Source organism: Takifugu rubripes, chromosome 5 (genome assembly GCF_901000725.2).
Source record: "Takifugu rubripes chromosome 5, fTakRub1.2, whole genome shotgun sequence".
Lineage (NCBI taxonomy): Eukaryota > Metazoa > Chordata > Actinopteri > Tetraodontiformes > Tetraodontidae > Takifugu > Takifugu rubripes.
This window is the reverse complement of record NC_042289.1, coordinates 5899045-5926046: the sequence shown is the minus strand read 5'-3', so window position 1 is coordinate 5926046 and position 27002 is coordinate 5899045. Positions and strand designations below refer to the sequence as shown.

At 44.7% G+C, this 27002-nt stretch overlaps 4 protein-coding genes across 4 annotated transcripts; 2 read left to right on the top strand and 2 right to left on the bottom strand.

Moving 5' to 3' along the window:
* Positions 1-1112: 1112 nt before the first annotated feature.
* Positions 1113-3899, top strand: LOC101077552 (elongation factor Tu, mitochondrial-like). Its single transcript, XM_011603806.2, has 9 exons — positions 1113-1216; positions 1694-1795; positions 1925-2091; positions 2239-2508; positions 2597-2729; positions 2859-2963; positions 3072-3223; positions 3390-3509; positions 3659-3899. The coding sequence occupies exons 1-9, from the start codon at positions 1207-1209 to the stop codon at positions 3800-3802; spliced, it is 1203 nt and encodes a 400-aa protein (XP_011602108.2). The 5' UTR covers positions 1113-1206; the 3' UTR covers positions 3803-3899.
* Positions 3900-7524: 3625 nt separating this feature from the next.
* On the bottom strand, positions 7525-12052 carry kcnj12b (potassium inwardly rectifying channel subfamily J member 12b). Its single transcript, XM_003964508.2, has 2 exons — positions 11560-12052; positions 7525-9801 (listed from the first exon to the last, which is right to left on the bottom strand). Exon 2 carries the CDS (start codon positions 9727-9729, stop codon positions 8464-8466), a length of 1266 nt encoding a protein of 421 aa, XP_003964557.1. The 5' UTR covers positions 9730-9801; positions 11560-12052; the 3' UTR covers positions 7525-8463.
* Positions 12053-15918: 3866 nt separating this feature from the next.
* On the bottom strand, positions 15919-23671 carry LOC115249967 (myosin heavy chain, muscle). The gene is made up of 18 exons (XM_029836684.1): positions 23652-23671; positions 23236-23296; positions 22398-22707; positions 22216-22309; positions 22005-22080; positions 21720-21829; positions 21257-21492; positions 21010-21176; positions 20844-20936; positions 18221-20776; positions 17996-18143; positions 17826-17922; positions 17569-17722; positions 17387-17470; positions 17216-17302; positions 16864-17005; positions 16694-16785; positions 15919-16544 (listed from the first exon to the last, which is right to left on the bottom strand). Exons 1-18 carry the CDS (start codon positions 23669-23671, stop codon positions 16488-16490), a joined length of 4584 nt encoding a protein of 1527 aa, XP_029692544.1. The 3' UTR covers positions 15919-16487.
* A 760-nt stretch (positions 23672-24431) lies between these two features.
* On the top strand, positions 24432-26874 carry natd1 (protein NATD1). The gene is made up of 3 exons (XM_003964509.3): positions 24432-24638; positions 25223-25341; positions 25514-26874. Exons 1-3 carry the CDS (start codon positions 24542-24544, stop codon positions 25628-25630), a joined length of 333 nt encoding a protein of 110 aa, XP_003964558.1. The 5' UTR covers positions 24432-24541; the 3' UTR covers positions 25631-26874.
* The last annotated feature ends 128 nt before the right edge of the window (positions 26875-27002 follow it).

Below are 27002 nucleotides of genomic sequence, written 5' to 3'. Positions count from 1 at the left end.
CGTAAATACATCCCTCTCTGCCCACCCGCTGATGGCTGGCTGGGCAGAGAGGGAGGAGAAGGATGTATATACAATAATCCAAGATAAATGGATAATCAGCCCCTGTATACCTGTACATAGTACAGAGGGTGTATACAATATCCATATCAGAATATATAATATTCAGTGTGTGCTGTCAGGCGTTATGTTTGTTGTGCAGTCTGACAGCAGCCGGCAGGAAAGACCTGCGACACCTCTGCTTCACACAGCGAGGGTGGAGCAGCCGCTCACTGAAGGAGCTGCCCTGAGCTGTCAGGACAGCTCCCTTCAACTGCATTGTGGGGTCTGATAAGGTGACGATTCACAAAGGAGAAACGATGACACCATCATTTTCTACTTGAGAACATGCAGGCATTCCATTTAAACAAGATGCGTGTCAATGTTTCCACATTTCTCTCTCTATATATGTAAATATGATCTGATCAATGCATTTCTCAATTTTCATGGGACAGATTTCGTTGTGAACATACTCGTTTCTCCTGTTACAACATGTTTTACTTTTTTACCACTTTGTATGCAAGTCTGTCAACATTCTTTTTGCAAAGCCCTTCAGGGTTTTATGTTTAATTGTTTCTTTGTTTTTTTTCCGCAACTTACAGTTCTGTTTTTGACACTGACAAGCTGCCCTCTATTTCCTTTAGATTACTTGTCAGGAATAAAATTGTTGGGAAAATGCCAGCACTTTAGATGACCATGGAATATTGGTTTTCACTGGTTTTCACTGCCCAAATTTTTCATTTTAAGAATATTTCTCTTGCCTGTGGTGTGCAGCTCACTGTGCTGGCATCTATTCTCTTTTAAAAAGTCGACTTGGTAGCTTAAAATTACATGGTACGAAGTCAATCAAATAAACGACAAAATAATTTTATATACAGTAGATGCTGTATATAAAAGCCCTTTTAAGTTGTGTAACATTAAAAGGGCTTTTGGGGTGAACCCTGGCCTGATAGGGTGGGCCCCAGGTGTGGTTCTGCTCCTGTCCACAGCCAATCACAGGCCCCCGTCCTTCCACCCCAGACCAATCGACTGCTTGCAACGGCAAATGAGTATTTGCATCCAAAGCATAGAAAAAACATGAACCGCAGAAAGTAGACAAACAGAAATATTCCGACAAAGATCAAAACGCCCCTATTAAATCTTCTGCTGATCTTTGGATAACCACCTGAGATGGCAGAAGGTGAGAGATTCTCTTCAGATTAACTAGAAACATATTTTCTTGTGTTTAACTCAAAGCTGTTTTTTCCATGAAGTACATTTGTTTGCAATAATATAGCTAGATGCAACACTATATTGTCACGTTACCAGAGTGGTAGTTTTAGGAACTGCTGATTGCTTTGACTTTGCAGTTGTTGTGCTTTAAGATCTCAGTGCTGCTTTTGACAAAAGTGACCACACTAATCGCATCTCATGTTTGGAAGCACTGTGTAGATATCAGGGACAGTACATTCGAGTGGTTTCAATTGTATTTCACCTACCGATGTTGGACTCGGTGTTTTGGAGTCTTTATCTGTCGTGTTGCGCTCCACAAAGATCTCTGTTTGGGCCAAGGAACCTGCAAGCATGAATGCCTCAACCTGATCTCCCTTCACTGGCTTCCTGTTTATATGACAATTTTCTGACAGATTTTTTTGTTTGTATTTTGTTTTTTCTGCAGAGGCAAAGAAGACATTCAAGAGGGACAAGCCCCATGTGAACATTGGAACAATTGGCCATGTTGACCATGGCAAGACAACGCTGACTGCAGCCATTACTAAAGGTAGAATATCTGCTGAACAAGCTTTCAAATCACGAAACTTGATTTGATCTAGAAACAGGTTCTGTAATCCTCAGACAAAGGTCAAGATTCACATCACTAATCCCCATCACATTTGATCTTTTTGGTCAGTGCTTGCTGATGCTGGTGGCGCAAACTATGAAAAGTACGAGGACATTTCCAACGCCCCTGAAGAAAAGGCCAGAGGAATCACCATCAATGCTTCTCATGTTGAATACTCCACAGCCAACAGACATTATGCTCACACAGACTGCCCTGGTCACGCTGACATCATCAAGGTGATTAACTTTACCATCACGAAGCACCTGCCATTCAGCTGGTTTAAAAAGTCTTGATGGGGGTGTATTTTATTCGAGCTGATCACAACCCTTTTCTTGTCAGGTTAGCTCAATTTGATTTTTTAATAAGTTAAGTCTGTTTTATAGAGCATGATTACAGGCGCATCCCAGATGGATGGCTGCATCCTGGTGGTGGCAGCCACAGACGGTCAGATGCCTCAGACCAGAGAGCAACTCCTCATGGCCAGGCAGATCGGTGTGGAGCATGTGGTGGTCTTCATTAACAAGGCTGATGTTGTGGATAATGAGGAGTTATTGGACTTAGTGGAAATAGATATCCGAAAGCTGCTCACAGAGATCGGATATGATGGCAACAACACACCTGTCATAACAGGCTCGGCTCTCTGCGCTCTGGAGGTGAAGAAGAAACTTATTCTACAATCTATCAACTACAGTTTGGCTGTGTGAAGGTGCTCTACCTCATCTTTTCTCTGTTGTTTCTCAGAATCGAAAACCTGAGCTTGGTATAAATGCAGTGTTGAAACTCTTGGAGGCTGTGGATGCTTATGTTCCTCTGCCCAAAAGAGAGCTGGATAAACCATTCCTTCTCCCCATTGAAGATTTTTTTTCCATCACAGGTCTGGGAAAGAAGAATGTCGAACCGATCATGAATTGCTTTATAGTTAAACGTTAAATGTGTTGACTCCACCTTTTAGCATACACAGGTTGATGATGTAAATTTGAGGGCATTTATTTGTGTCTCTCAGGAAGGGGCACCGTGGTGTCAGGCACTTTGTTGAGAGGGGTCATCCAAACTGGTCAGGAGGCTGAGCTTTTTGGGTACAATCGCAGCTTCAGCTCTGTGATTACAGGTAAGTGGAAAGTACAGGGGGGGGGGAAATGGCGATTATGATCTAAAGTACTGTCCTAAACAAATGAGTTTAATCTTGAATACATATTGTTGATGCCTTGCTGGTCAGGTATTGAGATGCTCCACAAGTCCCTTGACCGGGCAGAAGCAGGAGATAATCTGGGCGCTTTGGTTCGTGGTCTGAAGACAGAAGATGTGTGCAGAGGGATGGTGATGTGCAAACCCGGATCCATCAAACCTCACCAGAAAGTCCAAGCACAGGTCAGAAAACAACATATTTAATTTTTAAAATAGTGTTGAACAAGAATTCAAAATGGCAATTTTAAATCTTTTAGTGGGCCTTCACCTTTGAAAACAGTTGCAACAACCAAAAAGCAGTGTGTGTGTGTGGGTGTGTGTGTGTGTGTGTGTGTGTCTTGTATTTCAGGTGTATGTTCTGTCTAAAGAAGAGGGAGGAAGACACACACCATTTTTCTCCAACTACAGGCCTGTCATGTCCTCTCTCACCTGGCAAATTAACGCCACTCTCACTCTGCCCGCTGACAAGGTTTGTCTGCCTCAGAATCAGAATTTCTGTGTGTGTGTGTGTGTGTGTGTGTGTGTGTGTGTGTGTGTGTGTGTGTGTGTGTGTGTGTGACTTCTGAGTGTCTGTGAAATCACAATCATCAAACATCACTGTGCCTGTCGATCTTTCAGGAATTGGCAATGCCAGGGGACTACACCTCCATGACGCTGATGCTCATTTATCCGATGCCTCTGGAAAAATTCCAGCTGTTTGCTTTAAGAGAGGGAAACCAAACCATCTGTGCTGGTGTGATTACAGACATTCTGACAGATTAGTACAAAGGAACACCAGTACAAGTCTGTGCCTGGAAGGTTATCTGTACCTAGAGAGATCAAACAATTCTGGAAATAAACCATATACAATAAACAAGGCATAAAGAATGATACATTATTCAAACAATTAAAACAGAAGACTCAAAGAAATAAAATCGAGCCTTTTTACGGAGATGAACTTCAGCAATCGGCCGCAAGGTGGCAGGACAGAGTTGTTTCAACAGCCAGTGGCAGGTTGGTGACGTCACATCTGACCCTATTACAGTTCACGTACTTGCGTTAGAACTGCGGTTGCAAGTCATAAAAATGCTTTTTATTTGGTTCCTGAGAGATCGGGAGCCAGATTTCAATATTTGGACAAAATGATCGATAAAAATTAAACAGCTTTTAATCTGATAAAAAGCATGGTGGCGAGTAAGTATCAACACCATGCTCAATGGCTTTGAATGAGTCTTAATAGTGTCTGAATGTGCGTGACCTTTAGTAGATTATCTCAGAGCGATAATCCTGGGCGACCCTGTTGGTGTCTGTGCGCACTGAATGTGGCCGTGCGCCTCTGCTGGTCGCCCAGCAGGAAGTTGTCGAGGTATTTAAGTCAGTGCCTGGTGTAATCTAATCAGCCTGTTGCTGTAATCAAATCCAGCATGTCTGCAGAAGTCGAGGCTCGTAGGCCTGAGTGATGTGCCCAGCTGGAGGAGAGCGAGTGTTTTCCACAAGTCCGAATCACACGGTCAACACTGGATCACGCACTGGCGCTGGGCAACACAAGGCCTCACCTCTGGCTGACCTGTTGTTCCTGTCGACAGGAACCTCAAAGGTCAAATCAGAGGAAGGGGTCACAAATTTTCAAATATCCTAAGGTAGAAATTGCAACTCATTTGAGGCTGCTGCCAAAGGTGGGAGCAATACGCGCAATTACAACCCTGTGATCCCCCGTGATCACCTTTAAAATTAATAATTTGGCTGTTGCCATGGAAATTCAGGCCCATTTTAGTGGATGGAACTCTTCCCATCATCATCATCATCATCATGATCATCATCAAGGATCTCTGAAGGCGTTCACACACATCCATTAGCTGGAAAAATAAGACAGAGAGTTACAGTTGGCATCTGAAAACTGACTAACACTGGTTACATTCAATGAAATTTAAATGTTCAGTCAAATGGGCACAAAAAATCTAGTCGTCAACATTCATTCATTCCAAATATTTTAATGGATGTGCCCATATCATCCACTGGTTGTCAACAAATATTTTAGCAAGGTGCACCAACATGGAGAAAAGAAGAAATAAGCATCATGCTTCATAAACTCAATTGGGAACAAAAAGTAAAGTTTTATTTATTTCAGCCTCCTGGAAAAGATCCTTCATGTTTTTTATGTGTAAACGTATTAACGTATTAATGCTTAATTATACTAAAAAGGGATTCGAGAGCCAAAGCGGACGCTTATATCAACTTTTAAATTTCCTCTGAATATCTTATGGTTCCAGCCAATCCTCCCCGGTATGAAAAACCAGTTTCCTCTGAGTAACTTTTCCAGTTAGAGCGGGTTTGTTTCGCCATCCAGCTCTCGTCCATTCAGGGGAACTCTCCTCTGACCTCTGAGCTGCTCACACCTCACAAGATGACAGATCTGATCTTATTCTGAATGAGGAGGGAAGCTGTCATGTGATAGCAGGACTGTGCCCAGACTGGTTTCCTCGATTCGTCCTGTCACTTTCCAACAGCCAAGGACAACATTGGAAGCGGACTAGCAGCCAGTCCGGCGGTTTTTAGCAGCAAAGGTTTGTAGAGCGGCAGGAACGAGTCTGTCTCGACCTGGACGATAGACAGGTGGCGTCAGAGCAGAAGCCAAGGTGTGAAAATGGACCTCAAATACTGACATTGTTTCTAATATTATCTTATGTGATTAAGGCTCCTCAAGATCGAGGTTGTATAATTGACCAAACCATTATTGACAGTTATAGAAAATTGTAAGAGCAACAACAAAAGAGTAAAAAAAAAGTGAAAAAACAGAAAAATGCATTATTTTCTATAATTATTTTTAGGACCTATTATTTCATGTCATTGTTTGGTAAATCTGCATGAAGATGAGATTCAGTTGATCTAATTTTCGTGATCATTTATCCTGATCACAAAAACACATGTTATACTCTTATGATTCTTTGTGTTTTAAATGCTTTAGTAAATATTTAGTCTATTCTTTAGGGGACGGTGGAAATATTGGAATAAAGAATCTGGCTGCCTTCTTAGAATTAAAATCTGATGTCTGTGCCATTTCTCCCTTCATAAAAATCGGGAAATCATCATTAAAAAGAGGGGGGGGGAAATAAACATACTGTAACTCTCTTGTTAAAATAGGCTAAACAAACAAACAAACAAACATACAAAACAACAATCAGGTGGAGGGAGGGAAGGAAAAACATCAGCCTGAGCATCCACCTCCATCAGGCCAGAAAAACCTGCCGCAATTAAAGCCGAACCTGCCCTTCAGCATCCCACTCTGCATGTTGGAAGACTGACCCTTCTCATCCTCCAACACTACTGAGTGGGAGAAAAAAAACTCAAGCATCCCGGTTTATTCTCAGAGCTCCTTCCCTCACAGAACACCTCTCTAAAGAATCAGCACAAGACACGTGCTGATCCGGTGTGAGCGGGCCGCCTGGCCTGGGTTTAATTGAAGGAAATCACAGGGATGAAAAGGAAATGACGCCACTAAAAATGAATAATAAACACTTGTTGAGCCAAAGCTGCGGCCTGGCAGCTACTGTGCTCCGTGACCTCTCTTTCCAGCACGCAAGGTCGCACCGCAGCACTGCCAAGTCGTGTCTGCTCACGCCAAGATGTGCCTGATGGGTTGCATAATGGTGAAAGAAGAAACCTCTTACCCCGAACACATGCCGCTCCGCCACGTCACAGCTATAAATTACAATCTGCTCCTCCATGTTTGTCAAACAGCTCGGACTCCTTTTGCCACTTTGGTTATATCAAAATGGGGCAATTTTAGAATTCATTATTTATCTTGACATTGCGAAGCTTGTTTAAACTGTCTTCGCATGTGTAAGGGGGGAAAACATCTGAATCATGAGAGCAGCGTGTTTCTTCTTCTTTTTTTAGCCTAAAAGATGGTGATAACGCTGGCGTTAAATAATGTACCCGCGCTGCATCCCATTAGCAAATGACCACCATTTGTTTTCCCCAGTCCACCTTACGGGGCCTTTTTAGCCCCAGTCAGCGAAATGCGACTGCAAATGTGGAGAATTTTGCTTAAATGGCAGAACGTGAGGCCCAAAGCTAGCTTTATTGGAGGTCTGTTACTCAAAGGCTGCAGGAATCTACCTGGAATGAAGAAAACATGGAGAAAGAGTTGTAATAAGAGAAGAGTTAAGATGGTCAAAGCCTTTGGATTTGACCTTTAATGACCTTCACTAATGTTGGATTCCATACTTTGTCACTTTTAGCTCATATGCGAACACCAGCAACCTCTGGGCTGATAAAGACAATAGATCTCTCGGCGTGGCTCCATTCCAACGAGATCACCTCGGCTTCATCAATCGGTCACTTTGTTTCTGCAACCCCCGGACGTTTGGTCGAGAGAAGTGGGTGGATTCTTATATTTAGTCATAAAAACTGATGGTGTGTAGGAGGAGCAGAGACGCTCCCGAAGAAACATTTTCTTCTTTCTCGCTGTGAACGTGCTGACATTAATTGCTGGATGGACACAGTTGAGTTGTACACTTTTATTTTGATGTGGGAGATTTGGGAGGAGTGTCTGTTTTAAACATTGAAACCTCAGTTTAGGGTGGTCGACCTTTTTATAAAGCTGACAGCGTCGTTGAGAACCAAATAAGGGAACTACCGTGAAATGGCAGTATAGAAAAATTCATTTTAATACCACAGAAGGGAGGCCTGCATGTCCTAGTTTCAATAAATCCTGCAGTATCTCATATTTTTAAACAATTTAACACAAAATTCTTTCCAGTTCATGCCAGCATACGCAGCTTTCTAGTGTGCTAATATAGTTTATTTGGAGTTAGATTTGTAAAGCACTGAAGATGTACAATGCAGTGTGTATTTTTGACACACCCTGATTTCCCTTACAGATTATTTTCAGTGGAATTGTGTATTTACTCACACAAACAGCCGATTCCTTAGAAAAAGAAAATACTGTGCAAACCAGGTTAATAAACATCTTCTCAGGTCAAATGTGAAAATGAAACTAGATTTTCCTCCATTCAGTCCCTGTTCGACATCATGATAAACAATGAAATGATCAATAAAATCTCTGTGGTTGATAAGTGCGGCTCGTGTTATGTACATCTATCAATTGAATGTACGCAATAGTGCGAAATCTCCACTGACACTACATAAAGTAGAATATTTAAGTGTTAAACATTGAGCGACGAGCTTCTCGAAGTCTCCCAGAATGTCTCTGAGTGTTCGTGCGCTAGCACATGTGTTTGTCCCGCATGTCTTAAAAACACGGATTTGTGCAAATGGGAACAATTTTGGTTGCAGGATGAGGATTTTCACACCTGGGAAACCACAAAAGTTAATCCAACGGGAACCTGTTGAGGCTCATTTGTTTGCCAGTAGACAATCCTGAAGTTGCTAGGACGCCACTCCTCCGCTGTTTATGCACATATAAACAAACGAGCGTCGGATCACATCACTGATTCCCTCAGCGAGGTGTTTTGATCCGCGTGCTCCTTCAACAGCTCGGACAAGCACTTCCTGTCCCTCTCCGACTTTAGGTCCTCCTCCTCTTCATCCCTGGTGATGAAGGCCAGCTCGTTCTCGTAGCAAAAGGAGTTCGCCCCGGACGTCAGGAATTTGCGCTCCTCCATGTCCTTGGCGCTGCACCTGGGGGTGGAGGGCACCTCGAAGGTTTTGTGAAAGAAGGCGTAGTCTATCCTGTACTGGCTCTTCTCCTCGAAGATGACCGGCTCGAAGCGGTGACCCCACAGGATCTCGGAGGGCAGGTAGGAGCTGCGCGCCTGCGTGGTCATGGCGGTGGCCTCCACCAGACCCTCAAGAATGATCACGATCTCAAAGTCCGACGCTTCCAGGTCGTGCTTGCTGATGCCAAACAGCGGACTTTCCTCGTCAATTTCGTGCACGACAGTGAGGGGGGCCACCAGGAAGAGGCGGTCGGTGCCTTTGTCGTAGCCCACGTTCATGTCGATCTGGTCCAGGGGGATGTACTCCCCTTCCTCCGTGTAACGGGGCTTGAGGAGCTGCGCTCTCACATGAGCTTCGACAATGTGGCTCTTCCTCAAATTGGCGACCCTGAACATGAAGCAGAGCTTCCCATCATGCAAAGCGATGACCGCGTTGTGGCTGAACAGTAGGGTCTCCGCGCGCTTTTTGGGCCGCGCCATCTTGGCCATGATGGCACCGATCATGAAGGCGTCGATGATGCAGCCTACGATGGACTGAAAGACCACCATGAAGATGGCAGCCGGGCACTCCTCCGTTACGCAGCGGGCGCCGTAGCCGATGGTCGTCTGCGTCTCCACGGAAAACAGGAAGGCCGTCACGAAGGTGCTGACCTGCGTGACGCACGGAACAAAGTCGTCGTCCATTCCGGAGCGGTCCATGTCGCCATGGAGGAGGCCGATGAGCCAGAACGCCAGGCCGAACATCAGCCAGGACACCACGAAGACCAGGCTGAACAGCAGGAACATGTATCGCCAGCGGATGTCCACGCAGGTGGTGAAGATATCGGAGATGTAGCGCCACGACTTCTCGTCCATGTTGGAGAAATGGATGTTGCACTGGCCGCTCTTGCTGACAAAGCGGCTGTGGCGTTTGCGCCTGGTGTGAATTTTGCCATTGCCAAAGCTGCCCACAGCGGGCATGTTCCCGAGCCTCAGACCTTCGTCTTCAATGGACAGGAAGCTGTGGCGGTGGGTTCTTCCCACGCTCATCCCTCAGTGGGCCACAGCCGCGTGGCTTCATGCAAGTCCGACCAGGCTCGCGGGAAGTGCAACGGCAGCTTTCTGTGAAGGAGACACATAGTGATTCCGACATTCCCTGTTGCGGGGAACATGATGGAGCATATTCTGATGATTTCCTGCTGAAATCATCCCTCATCATATGGATGTTGAGGCAGTTTTATCCCAACAATCTAACACAAAATTGAGCAATAAGGCGAATTGCTGCGATCTAGAATCAGGTTAACGGCGCGAGAGCCTTGTTCTTACCTAAACTGACACTTAAATAAGTTTATAATTTGATGCACTTCCCTTCATTTGGCTGTCAGTGTCTCAGCTACTGTACTGCTTATACAATAGATATTTCTCCGATCATTAAGGTACAGAAATAGGCAGCTAATCTAATGCTCTGCAATTTTATGTGACGTATCTTCTGTTTCCTCCAGCTGGTACAGCTATTAGAGTTACTAAAGTACTTTGATGAGGCTGCGTAATTCTCCTGTGAGGCTCCACTGGAAAAATAATACAGGGCTGGAGAGGAGGGGGGGGGCTGGAGCATCATACGAAGAGGCCGAGCATCAGACGAAGGTCTAGGGCTCGGGCCCACGATATGTGCAGTTTCAACTAACGTGATTGTTGAATTCCCGAGAATAACAGATGAACAGCAGGTTAGGCGTTTTAAAACATCTTATTTAAGGACTGAGTCAGCTTTGGATGTTTTGCAGCCTGAGCAGAAGAGCCGGGGGCCCGACAGCAAACTGATATCGGAATGGTGCAGGATGATCTCCTTCAGATATTATCTAATGGGTTGGAAACCACAGCATGTTTTGTTTTTTTTTAAAAATACCAGTGTTTATGCAAGCCAGTAAAGTTCCCAGTCTGAAGCTTATTTAGTAGGATTGTTTATGTAAAGCGCTTCCAGGCTGTCCTTGAAGGGGACTTGCTGGTCAGGGAAGATGATGGGATCCTGGAGAACGTACAGATGGACAAGACTAAAAAAAACTTTAAGTTAGATGACGCACAGTGAGGAAACGTTTTTCATGTTTTATGGTTTCTGCACCATATGCCCGAAATAAATCATCGGAAAAGTATTACTTGAAAGCAATGATGTCGTCTGAATGCTAAAAAAAGAAAACAACTTGACAAAAAGCCCTCAGGGAGATGTAATGTCAGGGTGATTAATCCGAACATCCATTTGATTCTAATTAGTGTTTGCTATGTATTTTTGATTGAGGTTGCTCAGACATCGATCCTTGTCATTAGCAGTAAAGTGTGTGAGCGGGTTGTTATGCAGCCAGTGTTGGCTATGAAATTTTCCTGACATATAACCGGTCTCTCTGTGGTTCATTAAGGACTGGTCTGACACCAGTACTGGCCAGCTATCAGTATCATCTGTATGATAACAGCTAATCATCAATAATCAGATTATGTTGCTCTCTGTGCAGATTCCCGTGTGATACCGTCTGTTTCAGCCATCAGCCTCAATTATATATGGACAAAATGATGAAAAAAACAACAAATTAAACTCATTTTCCCTGTAATTAATGGCTTTTTGGATGGATGTGTTTACAAAGCGGCCCCTGGTTGCTAGGAAGCGCATTGTGGAGGATTCAGGGGATATTAATACCGAATATTTGGTGTTTTCTCAGCTCTCAGAGGAGCCACGCTTTGCCTGCTGGGCTGCGATCTCAGTGATGGAGTAAAGGCTGGTTCCTATCTGGCATTTCTCACCGTAGAAACACTTTCATCATTGAACCAGTTAACAATTTAGAGAACATCAAGACAATAACCTATGAACATCTGCTCAAATCAGGGCTAACTCACCTTGTGACTCCCAGTAGCTGCTGATTCCCAGGTTTTCTGTCTCTGCGGATCCTTCAGCCAAACTGCCGCATGTTCTCCTCCTGGCCTCTCACTGTCCCCCGAGGCAGAAGAGGTGATGGCCAGAGGCGACCATCATGAACGTGTCTGCAGACTCTAATGCATGTCCGCTCAATGAGGAGAGCGTTACAGGGACGTCCGCCGTTGAGCTCTTCAAAGATGCCGCTGGGTTTGGTATCCAGACAAGGATTAAAAAGTTTTTTCCGGTTTGTTGTGTACTTCCAGAAGGCGCACTGACTCTCCTGTGGAGTAAAATGGCTCACACCACCTGTTAGAGTCCAGTCCAGTAATAACAACAATAATAATAACCATATACTAAACGTGCAGGTCCCCGCAGCTTCTTCGCCAGTCGACAGTCTCACGCGTTTTGAATCTGCTATCTGATCTTGTGCTGCGGATCCCACACTGTATCTCACATCCACTGATCTATTGCTCATTGCTCAGCTCTCCTTCCGCCCCCCCCCCTCCCTTTCACTGTGTCACTGTAGATACTTGGCATTTGCAGAGTGTGCGCTCGTCCCCGACCCACGGGCGGCCGGACAGACTGAGGCTTGAAGGAACCGGCGATCAAAGAGCTCCTGTTGTGAAAGAATTTATGAAGATACCGATTTTTTATTCCTTTTTAAGATAAATTCTTTTTTTTTAAAAAAGGCTCACACAGTATAAAATCTATCCATTGCTGCATCTCTAAATAAAGAAAGAGGCATTTATGGTATATATTTCCATCCCACACTGGCTCGCGTCGTCTTTATTTTCTAACCTAAATCAACCAGATTAGAGAGTGGGTGGTGTGGTCTCCATTTTGACTCATTCAGAAGGGAAAGCAGCACTTTTTAAAACACATTGTTAAAAAAGGACACGTGGGCAGATTCTTTCTGAACATCGCTCTGTGTGTTTGGAACCCGTGTGCACTGACCGCTCCATCAGCTCTGACCCGCGCTGACATTTACAGCCGGCCTCCGAGGGTGTCCCGCGGTACCATTTTCACCAGCGGCTGAATCCTTTGGGGTGACAGTGTTGAAGGGGGGGCATGGTATTTGGTAAGGTGAGGTGAGGATGGGGTGAGCTGCAGTCGCATGTGTTCAGTCATGTGGGCGGTAGAAAACTTTTTCATGGACGTCACTGATTTTTTTTAGTGCTGTGCTTAATTGGTGAAATCTCCATAATAACAACGTCAGCATGGTTCTGGCAGGAAGGATAACGATCTCAAGTATCTTCAAGTGAAAATAATAACAACTTTGAGAAATAGCAGGTCAAAATTGAATGTGTATGGATACTTTTGTGATGGGATTTTCCCAGATAAAAAAGGCACAGCAATTTTACTCTATTTTTGCAAAATAAATGATGCTTTATTTTAGCAATATTTGTAGAAAAATGAGGTTTTAAAAGGAGCATTTTGCAGGATAAGAGTGGAAGCAAATAGAATCATTTATGAGGATTTATTAATGAAATATATGAAATTGAGAGGTTTAAATATAATAATAGAAGAAGATACATAACTTAAAAGCACCAAATTTTACACACAAATAAATACATACAATAAATCTGCCTTTTTGGACCCAAGAAATTTAAATCCAAAAGTAAACAAGAAGCAAACAAAAATTCCAAATTAAATGAAACCTTTATTTATTTACAGTGATTTAAATCTAAGTGGGCACATTTGAGAGAGGTGGTGGGTGGTGGGTCTCCTTGGTCTCCTCTGACCCAGCTCAGATTCATTTGGGCTGTCAGAGGCCAGAATGATGGGCGGGGGACATGTGTGACACTGGGAAACAACATCTCCCCCCCTCCCCAGTCCAGGCGAAAACATAATGAGGTGAGTATCAGTCAGGAAAACAAATCTGACCTTTAAGAGGCTGGTTTCACATTCAGGTGCATGATGGATTCTCTCCACTCATTACGAGCAACTCTGGATTCTCCCTTTGTTGGTCTTGTGTTGCTGTAATTTCAGGGCTGTAAATGGGTTACGGGACCAGATGGAGATGTGCTGTAGGCACAGAGGGAGAGAGCCCAGAGATCCGGCGTTTCGTACCCAGGAAGTTATTTAAAGGGCTGCCTGGCTGCGGTGGGACAAAATGGGCCAGGCTCCACCGTGCTCTGGAACACATGCTGCGGAGTCTGATCACACTTTCATCGCCTTTCACATAATTAGCACAGGCTGTCCTGATTAACTGCGAGTGTTATGTCATGCTGTGGTTAATATCGCGGTGGGGCGCAGAGGAAAGGGTCACCGGGTGTTTGCTCGGAGCTCCTGAGCTGCGGCAGGACGGCGGTAGCTACTCTAGTCGTGGTTTCTGTCTCTTTCTTTTCTCTTTCATGAGCGCTTCTGCCAGCTCTACTCATTGTTCTGAGAGCTGCTGATGGGCCTGTCATAGTGATAGAAGATCACTCCCATAATACCGATGCAAGCGAGGCGGCTTTTATTTGAGAGTTTCGATTTCAACAAACGCACAGGGAAAAGAACGGAATCATAGGGAACAGGTCATGAACTGTTCATCTAATGTGCTCAATGGCACTTTTCTCTAATAGTGATTCTATTTTATTCTCTTATATAAGCTGATGAATTTAAAGAGTGTCCACCGTGCATTTTGAGTGAGGCTGGATGCTCTGTAGTTGCTGTGAACTGGGTCAAATGAGATAAAGAAAAGGCAGAAAAAACACAATAATTGTTATCTTTCATGGGTATTAAATCCTAATTAGATGACCTCCTGCATCATGGCTGAAACAATGGTGGTTTGAGGACTGGTGCCACTGCAAGAAACCAGCTGAACCACCTTGAAGGCTGTGCAGAAAGAAGAGGTGTTGAGCTCCCACTCAGGAGACGGAGATGCTGCTACACAAGGAAAGCTGTATTATTTGAGGAGCTGTTCGATAAAACTTTACTTAAACTCCAGACCTGCCTCATCAGCACCCCACTACTCACCTCAAGTGGCCTCAAATTTTAAGACAATAAATTAATTAGCTATGAATGAGGTAGCAGGAGCAACCACCCTCAGTGGCAATGACCAGGTTGAACAGGTGACTACCCTGATGATTGTCATGGAAACAAGCAAACTTCATGTGGAGCAAAGCCACCGAGTTCAGGACTTTCTGTTGCGGCGTCTGCCCAGGATGGAGACATCCATCCTTACCGGATCAAATGGGCCACTTATTCTTGCAGCCTGAGCAGGTGCGGCTGTGCTCTGGTGCTTCTGCATCAGGCGCTCATCAGTCATGGGGAGCGTTTGTAGGGCAGCGCGGCTCTGCAGCTGCACGTGTACGGCAGTAAATCCAAAAGCAATGAAGCAAGGAGAGATGTATTGCTGTTCTTGGATGACCCAAAACCTTTCTGTCCATACTTTTGATCTCCATAACATGGTGTAGGCATCTTCCTACCCACTGCAGAACAAACGTGGTGCACCAACGGGGTGATTGTTTTCATCCAAATGTCACTTCCCTCATACAGTAGCCCTACTAAAGCCGTCTGAACGGTGGCCCAACACCCGTCTGCCTGTGAGCTAGCAACAATTTGACATGTAAGTACTGGTGCAAGGGTGAAATGTGGACATAGGCCCTTGCACCAGTCTTCTCTTTATCACAGGGTTTGTGATTGTTTGCCTGGGTCATACACACACTTGGGTCATACACACACTTGGGTCATACACACAGGTGTGCGTGTTCTTTTCTTTCTTTTGCCCTCTCAGGATCACTTGGGGGGGGGGGGCATTTGGGAGTTTGGCACTTTGCTCAAGAGCACCTCAACAGTACGGTACTCTGAATAACAACACATTCTCATATTTTAGGACTCCTTTCTGTCTTGTAAATTAAACAAAACTTTCTTTGCAAATAGAGCCAGACAAGCTCACAGGTGCAGAGATAACGCTGCGGTCAGCTCACATGTTTGCACTTTTACACCCCAGCGTCAGCAGGAAGCAAAAGGAGGGTGCAGAGTTTTAACGAGCTGCGACCTTAGAGATATGATTAGTTCTTCAGTGAGAGCGCCAAGAGACATGTTGACAATCTGAAATCAGAGCTGTGGAAATTTTGACATTCGCAGTTAAGAATCTTTGTCTCCGTGGCGGAGTTTTACGGCCATAAAGGCTTTTTGTGTGACACCGCAGATATTAATAGGTTTGTGTGATTTGTGCGTCGGAGGTTAACTGAGGCGAGAGGTAAGGTATCACGAGCACCGTGTGGAATGTTCTTTTACTGGGCAGCATGGTCAGCAGCAGTACAGGAGACCCCGGTGCTTATTACAGCCAGACATGGAAAAAACTGCAACATTGTGCTGTTATTGGGAGCAAGCATTTTAGTAAAATATATTTGAACTGAATGGAATAACTATTTCAATGAAAGAAATACAGGCCATGACCTCCATCCAAATCTATTCAAAGAAACCACCGTTTAACATAGCATCAGCACCACAAACCTATGTCAGGAAAGATATAAAAGTATGCAAGACTTTTGTATTTTATTACAAAGACAGAAGATACAAGTACTTTTTCTCTTTAAATATGATTTACCCCCAGAGGCAACTTGTTTAGGTAATAGCCTACATTCTGACTGAATTCTTCTCTAAAAATATTTTTGCTCTGCACCTTACGATAAAAAACAGCAAAACATAAAATTTACTGGCTTGTAGTGCATCTTATTTGTGATATTGTGCTACATCTAGTGGTGCAGTATGTTAATAACGTTTTCATAGGGAAAAGCTGGGGTTTGCACCCTCTAGCGGCCGCACTGGGGGACAACTACTAATAAAATCAACTTTAAACTGTGAGAAACTAAAACATTTAAGACATATTATTTGATAACAAAGAATATATGTTTTACTATATTAAATAAAGGATTCTGTCTTCAAACAGCAGTTTTACTGAATTACAGGTTCCAGATCAGAATGAATCAAACAGCTTCATTCTTTCTTGGGCAGAAAGGCTTTCTTTTAAACTCTAAAAAAGACAGGGAAAAAAAGAGAGCACAAACTTTGGCCTGTGAGTTAAATAAGTCTGTAACAATGTTCTAAATAGTATAAAACTTTTAAAAAAAAAAAAGGTTTGATGATATGACTCAAGATCACCTTTTTTTAACGTTACTTTACCTTTGATCTCACTGCTCTGATCCCACGCAGGAGGGATGATTTTTCAGACTTCTTCACATTAGCGGCACAGCTCGTCTTTACCCCAGTGTCCTCTGAGAGGTGCACAGCAGAGACAGCGATCAGCTAAATCCTCTATTCTGACCCAGATTTGCGTTAAACGGGAGACTCACCGGGGCTCGGACCCGAAGCACTCCTGGTCGGAGACCAAGTGCTAAACTTGAAACTGTCTCGGAGATTGTTGGTGGTCCGGCAGGGCTCATCTGGGCTCTTCATGTGCAGGGCCTTGAGCTTGTTCTGAGCATATATTTTATCCTGTCACAAAACACACACAGAATTCAGGCCAACTGGCTTTATCAGGGTTGGGATAGCAAATGAGACGAGTTTTGGGACGAGTGTGGCACATTAGCATTGTGTAAGTCAGCTGTTATCCACTCATTTCAGCAACCATCAGCTGGTTTTTGTGTACAGTTCTTGTGACAAACTACCACTTCTGTTATTTCTGTACATTTCCAATAAAACTACCATTCGGGCAATCTTCAACTCTTCCTTCAGCGATTGAGCTTCCTGTCTGAGAAACTGCATTTCTGCCTCCCTCGCCCGCAGAATCACCTGTAACCCAGGGAATTCACCACGTCATGTGTGCAGCGTCACAGTATTCCACATGTCGTACAGACCGTAAGCCTTTAAACTCACCTCCGTCTCATATCGGTCAGCCGTGTGAGGAGAAACGTGCAGCGGTTTCCCGTTGGGCAACTGCTCTACAGATGTTTCATCCCTCTTAAACACCAGCGAGAAGTTTTAGAAGTATAACATATATAACACGGATGCTTTTAAAAGCTTACATTTCCGTGTCTGCTGAAATAAAGGAATGATACCTGCTTTGTTTTGAGCTCCCGGATCTGGTTTTGGCACCGCTTTAAGGCTTGTTGCTGCTCTTGGAGCTGCTGGTTCAGCTGCGAGTTTTCCAGGCATTTCTGACCGTGTTGAACTGACAACACCTCCAGCTCCCTCTGCAGCTCCTGGACCTCACTGCTGAGGAGAAGGAACGTCCTGCATGCTCATACCAGCGTCGCACAGCATATGAGGTGGAATCAGTTGAGACTAAAACCGAAGCTGTGAAGGTGACACTCACTCATATTCGTCGTGCACTTGTGTGACATCAAGATCATCCTGGGTGTGTGGATTCCTCCCCGGCTCCCATTTGAGAGCTGTCCTAACGGCAGCGACGGCTGAGGCGCGACCAGAAGTCATGAGGGCTTTTAAACCGGGTGAGTTCGTGAAGATGGTGGGAGCATTTCTTACCTGCCGGCGCGGCCGCCATCTCCTCCTGCAGCTGCCGATCCTTCTCCATCAGAAGTGCTGCCACCTGCCGGTCATGCTGCTGCTGCAGATCCTGGATCAGCTGCACGTGCTTTTCCTCTAGAGCACTGAAGTCTTCGTCAGAGGAGGCCTGTGTTGAGGTTCAGAATTAGTCTGTTGGCCGGTAGGGGAATGACCTGTGGGATGAGGGGATTAGGTCTTTGCTACCTGAGGGTCCGTTTGTTTTCTGAATCCTTCGCTGTGCACATGCTTCATTTCTTCTTTGTGGATTTGCTGAAGTTCCTGGACCTTCTCTTCGAAGTCCCTTTGCAGTTTTCTCAGCCTTTTCTCATGAAAGATGTTGATTTCCTGCATGTGTTTTGGAATTTTCTGGCTCATGCAGTCTAGAAACTCCAGCTCTTCTCCTGATCTGTTGTTGTCCTCTCCAGGTGCACGAGGTGAGTGATTCAAAGCTGCCTGCTCATCCTTTATTGAGATACCTCCTCCTCTGCCCTCCTGCTCCAAGTCTAATTTCAGCCTTTCGGATAAAAAAATCAGCCTAGCTTCTTCCAAAATCCAGTTCAGATCGGCTGCAGGAGCATTTTTCCAGGCATCATCCACGTCACAGTGCCCTCCGCTATCGTCAGATACCTCCCGGACGAGTTGCTGCAAACCTTTTACTCTTTTCTTTAACCTCGATAAAAGCCTCTCTAACCAATCAGGCTGTCGATCCATTTCCACCTGTTTCCGGTCCTCCTCTGCTCTTCCATCCATTTTGGCGCCGAGCTCTTCATAAGAAGCTAACTCTGGAGGGCTGATATCTGCCAGACTCTTCCTCTGATGTTGGAGCTGCCACTGTAATTTTAAGGCAGAGTAGATGAGCTCAGCGTCAGCACAAGCTCGGCTAACAGGTCCTTCTATCTCTGCCTTGTCGTACTCGCCTCCCTTTTTTAAGTTGATTCTTTGACTGATCAGGCTCTTGAACTTGTTAGTCACACCCTCCTCATCTTCTTTTGCCGCTAAGGAGAAGAGTCTGGTGGTGGCACGCTCGCTCTTGAGGACGCACACCATGTGTTCTATTATTGATATTTCATTTTTCAAATATCTCTCAACACTTTCTGGGCCAGTGCAGCTCTTGGCGGCGGCTGCGGTCTCATCGCTGAGGATCTTGTCCTCTCCATTGCTAATGTCGCGCGATTCCTGCTTGTGCCTCTCCGCATCTCTCTCCCCCTGCTGAAGACAGGCGGCCACGGTGGCGAGCTGTTTCTCAAAGTCTGCAGTGTCCACCGGAGCCCAGTGGAGCCGCTCCCTACAGGCCTGGATGATGTTCAGCGCCACCTGGAACCTCCCGATCAGCGACCCGCAGCAGCTCTCTGTCTCCTGTGCGAAGTGCTGGTTCTTCTTGGCCTGACTGTGGAGCAGCAGACTGAGGTGCTGAGAGGAAGCTCTGCTCTGAGTAAGCTGGGAGCAAAGAGTCGGGTCCTGACAGGAAATGCCACTCTGGTGGGCCTCCAGTCGTTGCATGATGTCCCACAACTTCTCCTCAGTCAGGAAAAGCTTGCTTTCAAGGATTTGGATCACAGACATAAACCTTTCTTGGTCCTCTTCTGTGGAGGCAAAGTCTTGATATGTGGAATCACTGGAGCAGGAAGTGATCCTGACACGGTGAGGATCATCTGAAACGTTGCTGCAGTCCACGTGGCTCTCACTCTGCTGTGCAGGTTCTGACGGTTCCTCCTTTGGCTGTGGAGGAGCACAACTAGCGCCGCTGAGCAGTTCGTTGAGCTTCACTTCTGTCTCCTCCAAGCTGTTCCCCAGGACCTCCATCTTCAGCAAAACCTCGCAGAGCTCCTGCTCCTTCTTGTCCAGCAGTGTTTTGTAATGATCATGCATGTCCTGTGTTTCTAACTCCTTTTGCTCTGCTTTCCTCAAAGCCCCCTGCAGCTCCTCACAGACCTTCTCGTGCGCGCTCTCGAGACTGTGAAAATGCGTCTCTTTTGTCTTCAGGCGGGTTTCTAGCTGATTCACCTCCTGGTCTGAGGCAGAAAACTGGTTCTGAAGCTCTTGACAGAGATGCTGGAGCTGTTCTATTTCTTCTTGGAGTTTCTTCCCACCAGTGACCGCACACCTGAGCTCCTCCTGAAGCTCCTCTTTGGCTCTCTCCATCTCTGTGGCCCAAGCCTCAGTCTTATTCATGTTCAACACCTGCGCTTCAGCATCATCCAGCCTCCGCTGAAGATCTTTCACATGCTCTTCTGCCTGTTGAAGACTTGTAGCCAAGCTCCTCCGTTCTCTGTCCTGGCTGGCTTGAAGGAGCGTGAGGTGTTTCTCCAGGCGAGTTTCCTTCTCAGCCTGGGCTTCCTCAGTAGAGCTGAGTTGACGCGTCACTTCTTCAAGCTGTTCGTGCAAGCGCTCGTTCTCCTGCTGGATACCGGGTAAACGCTCTAAGTCCAGCTGGAGCTTTTTCAAGCTTAACTGGGCCTCCTTCTTCTGCTCCTCACTGATGTCGAGCTGCGACTGCAGGGAGGCAATGCAACGCTCCCACTCCGCCTGCAGATCGAAGAATTTCCGACGGTCTTGCTCCAGCTGGACTTGAGCGAGCGCCGTGGCGTCACCTGTGACCAGTAACTGGGCTTGTTGAGCCAAGAGATCCACTCTTCGCCGTAGTTCTGCTTCTCTGGTTTCCTCCTGGTCCCTCTTCAGCATCTCCAGCTCTGAACGGAGGTCATGGTTGATCCTCTGGAGCCGTAAAATCTGGACTTGGTCTTGATTTGGACCATCGTTCTACAAAACAACAATAAACTGTGACGTAGATTGTTCTGCCAAACGGCCCGAAGTGTCATCGATGTACCTGGGGCTGACTCTTTCTCTCTTGTTGAAGTTCGACCTGCAGACTCTTGTTCAGCTGCTGCAGGCGAGACAATTCCTTCTGTGTTTGTTCCAGCTGTTGAAAAACAGAATAAAACCCAATCAGGATGCTTTGGTCTAGCAGAAAAACTGGGGAAAGTTGGTCTCACCTCCTTCATGAGTTGCCCAGTTTGCTGCTCTTTGCTCACTTTCACATCACCACAGGTCATTTTTAATGAAGGTTGTTGCACTTCGCTCTGATCGTCTGTTTTAACCTGATCCTGCATTTGCAGGTCCGGCTGTTCACTTTGATCTTTCGACAATGGCTCCATGTCACCTGTTGCACAGGTCAACGGTGCATTGAGTTAAATGTCTCGTATGTGATGAAACGATACCTGGTGTTGCTCAGCGACTCACCCATCAGTGTGTCAAGCGTGCAGACATCGTGGGATACGACTTCACCCTCGTTCACAGGACTGGTCAGGGGCCTCTCGGAGCTTCCTTCTGCAGTCCTCTGCTCTGCTTCTGCCTTTTGTTGGTTTGATTCTGCTGCACTGTCTCCGGGCCTGTGCAGACACCCTTTTTCTGCATCCTTTGCTGAATGTGGGTGTGGTTGCTGTGCTTTCTGTGGAATTGTCTCCTCTGCTGGCACGCTGTTACAAAAGACAAATGAAATGATAAAGGATACACTTTTGCATATTTAATCCTCTAAAGAGTCACTTACACCATACTGTGATATAGCACAATATGTACACATGCCCTAGAAGAACGTGAGTGCCTAAAATCTAAATATAAACATTGAACGCAAATCCGAACCCACAAAAAAAAGCTCTTCAAGGTTGTAAGAACCAACAAAAATGTCCAAAAAAAAAGAATTTACCTCGGGATATGGGGGTCTAGACTGGGCCTCACATTCCTCAACACTGTTTGGACCCAGTTGCGTCTCATCCCAGAGGTCATAGCACAGAGCGAGTAAACAGCATCTCTGCTCTAGGAAGCACAGAATTGATTCAGCACACACCAATGATAACATCAGAAAGAATAAATACAGATTTGCTGAGTCACATTGATGCTTTATAACAGAATTATAAATACAGAGAGTTCTCGTCATTGTTTGCTGCTCTTATTTAAATAGTTACTGAAGCATGTAAAGGGTAAAAGATACCTGTTTATTTCCTTTCATGCCGTTTGGAGCAACTCCATCAGAGGAGCCGCTTGTCTTCATTGGCTCTTTATCCTCCCTTTAATGACAAATAATCAGTGTCAATCACAGTGTTTTGGTTATTACTGATTGGAGATCATCAGACAGCCTTATTGTTGATTCCAAATGTATGATGGAATTTCAAAGCCGTGAAAAGAATAATAATCAGAAAAACCTGGTATCATCCTCTGATGAAAACAGTTGGCCAGAGCTAAAAGCTTTCTTTTCCATCCTTTGCCCTTTTTTCACTTGTGAGTTTGAGCCTCCATCTAAGAAATTTAATTTAAAAACCAAACCATTACTAATTTTGAAAAAAATAACACAATGTTCTGGAAGAATCTGGATGGATCCAGTTACCGTCTGTGGTGGATCTCTGGTCCAGTCTGCTGAGGGAGCGGCTGCTCCTCATGAAAGGAGCTGCAGAGAGAGAGGAGGTGTGCAGGGATGAGAAGCTCCGACTGGTGCAGAGGCGGAAGCCGGATCGGGCCGGCCCAGTTGCCTGCCGGGTGATCTGGTGGCCTGCCCCGGCCTGCCGGTCGGCTCGGCCATCACCGCTGACATCACCGTTCCGGCTGAGACTGCGGCTCCGCCCATGAGCATCCAGGGTTTTGCTGTTGCCCGCCTGCTTTCCACCACGCAACGCCGGTGCTGCTGAGGATGCTCGTTGCTTTGAGAGGAGAAAAGCGGTCGATGGAGAACACGAAAGGGTATTTAAATGATTCTGTCAAGGTTTCAGCAGCCAAACATCCTGCTTGACCCCATCCAAACTTGGACTCTTTGACCCAATCTCGCCTGGAGGGAACCTTTTTAATCCTCACAAGAGCAGAGAGCTCTTAATTTGCTTAAGCACCAACTGACAGGCACCAAGATCATGAACCTAATCCAAGCTGGCGTGAAAAAAAAACACCTGATGTGCCGACGCTGTCAAACAGTGACTTTATCACACACAGGAGGGGGAGCGAACTGATTTATAACAAATGACCTGACATTCAGCCATTAATGGCTGAACTCCATGAACACAGACCTGTTCAGACAACAGACCACAGGAATAGGCTGTTTTAGAGGCCAGGAGGAGAGTGACATTTATTATTTAAACATCTCTGTGGATAGCAAAATTCACTGTTTAAATGATGATGTCATTACAATCTCATGAAATATATCAGTGCTCTTAAATCATACCATACTTAAAACATACCTTAGCTCCAGTCTTTTGAGTCGGTTTGACAGTTTTAGAGTCTAATGGGGACTCGGGCCACCTGTACAGAGACCAAGTCACTCATCTGTGTCATCCTATATTTACTGCACAAGTTATAAAATGGAAAATGTGTTTTCATTTGGCACCACAATGACCACTTTTGTTGGAAACGTTTGCTTCTTTGATAAACACGCTGCAGAATCAAATACACACATCTAAAAGCCTTCAAGATGTTTAAATATATTAGGAGACTGAAGGTTATTTTACATCCTACCAGAATTTCTGAACTGGAAGCCAAATTATTAAATTTGGTTTAGTGAGAATTGGATGTTGTAGAAACAAATATACTCTAATAATGTGCAACTAATTAATGAAGAACTGAGTGCATGCAGCATAAGTAGATGGAAATAGCTTACCGTGGTGCTCTGGACATCATTTTTGCAGATTAATAAAAAAAACAAACCAACTAAACTAAACAGACCTGGAACAAATGAAAAAATAACTAATTATATGAGAGGAGTGCTGTCCTCTCACACTGGCTGGAGTCAGAGAGCAAATCCCAAATGGCTTTAAACAAGAGTGTCGTAAACAAGCGCGCACACACACACACACCCAAACACACACACATTTGCAGACAGAGTTGACAAACTCTATTAGAGTTTCACAGGATTAGGCCAGCAGCTTATCAGGATTACTCCTCCTCTCCTATTTTGATGTACCTCCCCACAATGTCTACAAATACATCAAAAAAACAAGTTGGGCTTAAATGAGAATATCAAGGATATGGCATCTTTGTCTGAAGAGAATGATTTGTGTGCACTGGAGGTGCATTCATGCAGCTGACATGGACAATCGTGAGCAGTTCCTGTCCCGAACTATAAACATACAGTTTAATCCATGAACTGTGATAACAATACTGAGAAAATAATTTTTTTCTAAGATTAGTAATAAGGGATTGTTTCAGTAATTGTGACATCAGCGCTCCTTGTCACTTTTCCATAAAAATGAATGTATAAACCATATCAGCTCTAAATTGGAAGCCAGAGAACACATTATTTGCAATTTTCTGCACCCAGAATCTTTGTGTCTTTTTCTTGGACATTTCGTTTCAATCTAAAATGGGTTTTTTCTAGTTTTCCGGAACTGTACCTGTGCGGTTTAATGCCGGCGCTGATTGGTCGACCGCGACCACGTGACCTCGCAGCTGATTCCGTCGGTTGGACTGTTTTGCTTTCACGGACAGACGCTCCTGGTTAGCATCTCAGCCCAGCTGCGAAGCCATCACCGATCGCTGCTGCATCCAGCCATGGCGCAGGCTTCACAGGCAAACGTCGACGCGAGCAACTCTCAGATCCGCGTTGAACACGATAAAAAGGGTCGGCAGTTTTTTATTCGGCTCAATGGTAAGTTTCCTGCACTAGCATGTTAGCCGGCTAAAGTTAGCCTCGGTTTTCGTGGAGCTTTCTTGCTTTTGCTATTACTTTATCAGCATCGTTCTTTTATTAATCGCATTAGCTGTTATTTTAGACATGGTGGCGTTATTGGAGTCTTTTGATTGAAATGTTACCACTAATTTTGGCTGTTTTCGTCCTCTGCTCTCATTAGCTTGACCGTGCTGTTCTGCCACAGTTTTCTACATGCTGAATATTTTCTACTTAGAAAAAGAGCTTCTGAATGACAAGACCTGAAACTTGACCTAGTTTGTATTCAAAAACAACGTGTCCCCCTCTCTTTAGTTTCTCAGTTCCATCAAATAACTGCAATTTAAATTTTTTGTAGACCCATGTATGTCCAACTATTCAAGTTTTGTTGTACTATGACTTGAAATCTAGTCAGGTTTCCTATAACTGTACAGTGATGACAGGTTTTTAGGTATGCCTGTGGCAGCCACCTCAGGGGTTAATAAAAATGACATCCCGCCATCTGCATACAGTCTTCATATGCATTCATAAAACCATCAAAGGTTATGATTAGTTTCTGTCCTCAGGGTCCAACGATCGTGCAGTTCTGCTGTATGAGTACGTTGGGAGGAAGACCGTGGACTTGCAACACACTGAGGTTCCAGATGCCTACAGGGGAAGAGGAATCGCCAAGCACCTGGCAAAGGTAACACTTGTAATGGAGCATAAACATGTTCTATTTTAACAGTCCGATAGCTTCGTTCAACCTTTTTTAAAGAGTTGAACATGTCTCATGATAAGATCATTTGGACAATAGATCACATACGAAAAGTCTTTTGTCTTACTGTGAAGCCATTTTAATGCTTCTGTGATATCAGGCAGCCATGGACTTTGTGATGGAAGAGGACCTGAAAGCTCATCTGACCTGCTGGTACATTCAGAAGTATGTCAAAGAGAACCCTCATCCTCAGTGCTTCATCCACAGTTCTCAGTGACCCTGCACGTTGCTGTGACAGATGAGGAAGCAAAAGAGTCTTCCAGGGGATAAACAGTGTGTTGCAACATGTTTTGTCATCACAGCTCAACATTCAACTCAGGACCTTCCAGAGATTGATAAACGCGCCAATAAGATATTCCAGGGATGAAAGATCTTGTAGTGTTGCCATTTGCGAGCAGAACAGTGAACCGAAGGGTCACGTGACAGGAGACAGGAAGTGAATCAGCTTAGCGCGGCAGGTAAACAACAAGATATGGGTCTCACCGGAGCTGACGCCTGTTACCTCAGTCAGCAACCTTAAGGAAGCATCTGGAGCACTGTCTGGAAGTGTAAACACGAAACAGATGTGAGTCAAACGCCATGTTGCAGTTTTGCTGTCCTCCTCGGGGCTCACTGGTCGCGAGCAGCGCCACGGGAAGACCGACCCAGCTGTGTTTCTCCATGATAGTTTGGATGGAAGCCGTGTGGTTTCAGTGATGCTCCAGCTATGATGACTTTCATATGTTATTCCTCTCTTTTCATTTTCGCTTGTTACAAAATTGTTTTTTTTTTCATGGGTTTAAATGCTAATTTAGTAGATTGCGAGTTTTTAAAAAAAAAAAACCCACTTTAGACATATGTTTGATTGGTAAAGGGTAATTTTCAAATATGCATTTTTATTTCTGAGCTCTTTTGTTACTTCTGCTGTAATTCTTTACTGTTCTTTATTGTTTTTATTTAATTACATCAAACAGAGACAGAACCAAAGAAACAAACCACCTTTGAGAAAGGTATTCCCCGCTTTATATGTTTAATATTAGGCAGGAGCAATGACATCAGAAACGAGTCACTGTGACACTAATGTGGATCAATTTTATTCAAACCAGCAGTGTTAAGTTCAGGGACTTTATCTCCGGTAGCATCCATCCTTCTTCACTCATGCAGGAAAATGAGAGCGATGGTGGTTTTTGCAAGCCAGTGTGAAAACATTCTCTGGTTTTCCTTATTTTGGATATTCAGGGACATTTGCTGTCGACAATCTTGGGTGTTAAAAAGAGAATTACTTCCAGTGACTCATCGGGCTCTGGCTTTCTCAGCTTCTCCTTAGAATATAAACACAGGAATCCACACTCACTTTGAAATATTAAGGTGTTCATCAAAATGATATCTGAAGCATTGGTCTTTCCTATATGTACCAACCCTTGTAATTTTTTCGTCTTTTTTCCATTTCCTTAAAAATAAATAACAATACTAATCACTCTATTCATGGCAGAGTAATCACTTGAATGAAAAAGATCAAATTGATCCTCTATCAATAATTTACCTTCCATATATATTCCCGTTTGGTAAATTAAGTTGCATACAGTACCATGTGTTACGACATCCAAACA

Coding starts and splice junctions, on each gene's coding strand:
- LOC101077552 (XM_011603806.2), top strand. Junction 2,092..2,238: donor GTCACGCTGACATCATCAAG/GTGATTAACTTT, acceptor TCTGTTTTATAG/AGCATGATTACAGGCGCATC. Junction 2,730..2,858: donor AGATTTTTTTTCCATCACAG/GTCTGGGAAAGA, acceptor TGTGTCTCTCAG/GAAGGGGCACCGTGGTGTCA.
- kcnj12b (XM_003964508.2), bottom strand. CDS start 9,729: ATGAGCGTGGGAAGAACCCACCGCCACAGCTTCCTGTCCATTGAAGAC.
- LOC115249967 (XM_029836684.1), bottom strand. CDS start 23,671: ATGATGTCCAGAGCACCACG. Junction 21,830..22,004: donor GCATGAAAGGAAATAAACAG/GTATCTTTTACC, acceptor TGTGCTTCCTAG/AGCAGAGATGCTGTTTACTC. Junction 17,006..17,215: donor AGTTGAAGATTGCCCGAATG/GTAGTTTTATTG, acceptor GTTTTGTGACAG/GATAAAATATATGCTCAGAA.
- natd1 (XM_003964509.3), top strand. CDS start 24,542: ATGGCGCAGGCTTCACAGGCAAACGTCGACGCGAGCAACTCTCAGATC. Junction 24,639..25,222: donor GTTTTTTATTCGGCTCAATG/GTAAGTTTCCTG, acceptor TTCTGTCCTCAG/GGTCCAACGATCGTGCAGTT. Junction 25,342..25,513: donor TCGCCAAGCACCTGGCAAAG/GTAACACTTGTA, acceptor CTGTGATATCAG/GCAGCCATGGACTTTGTGAT.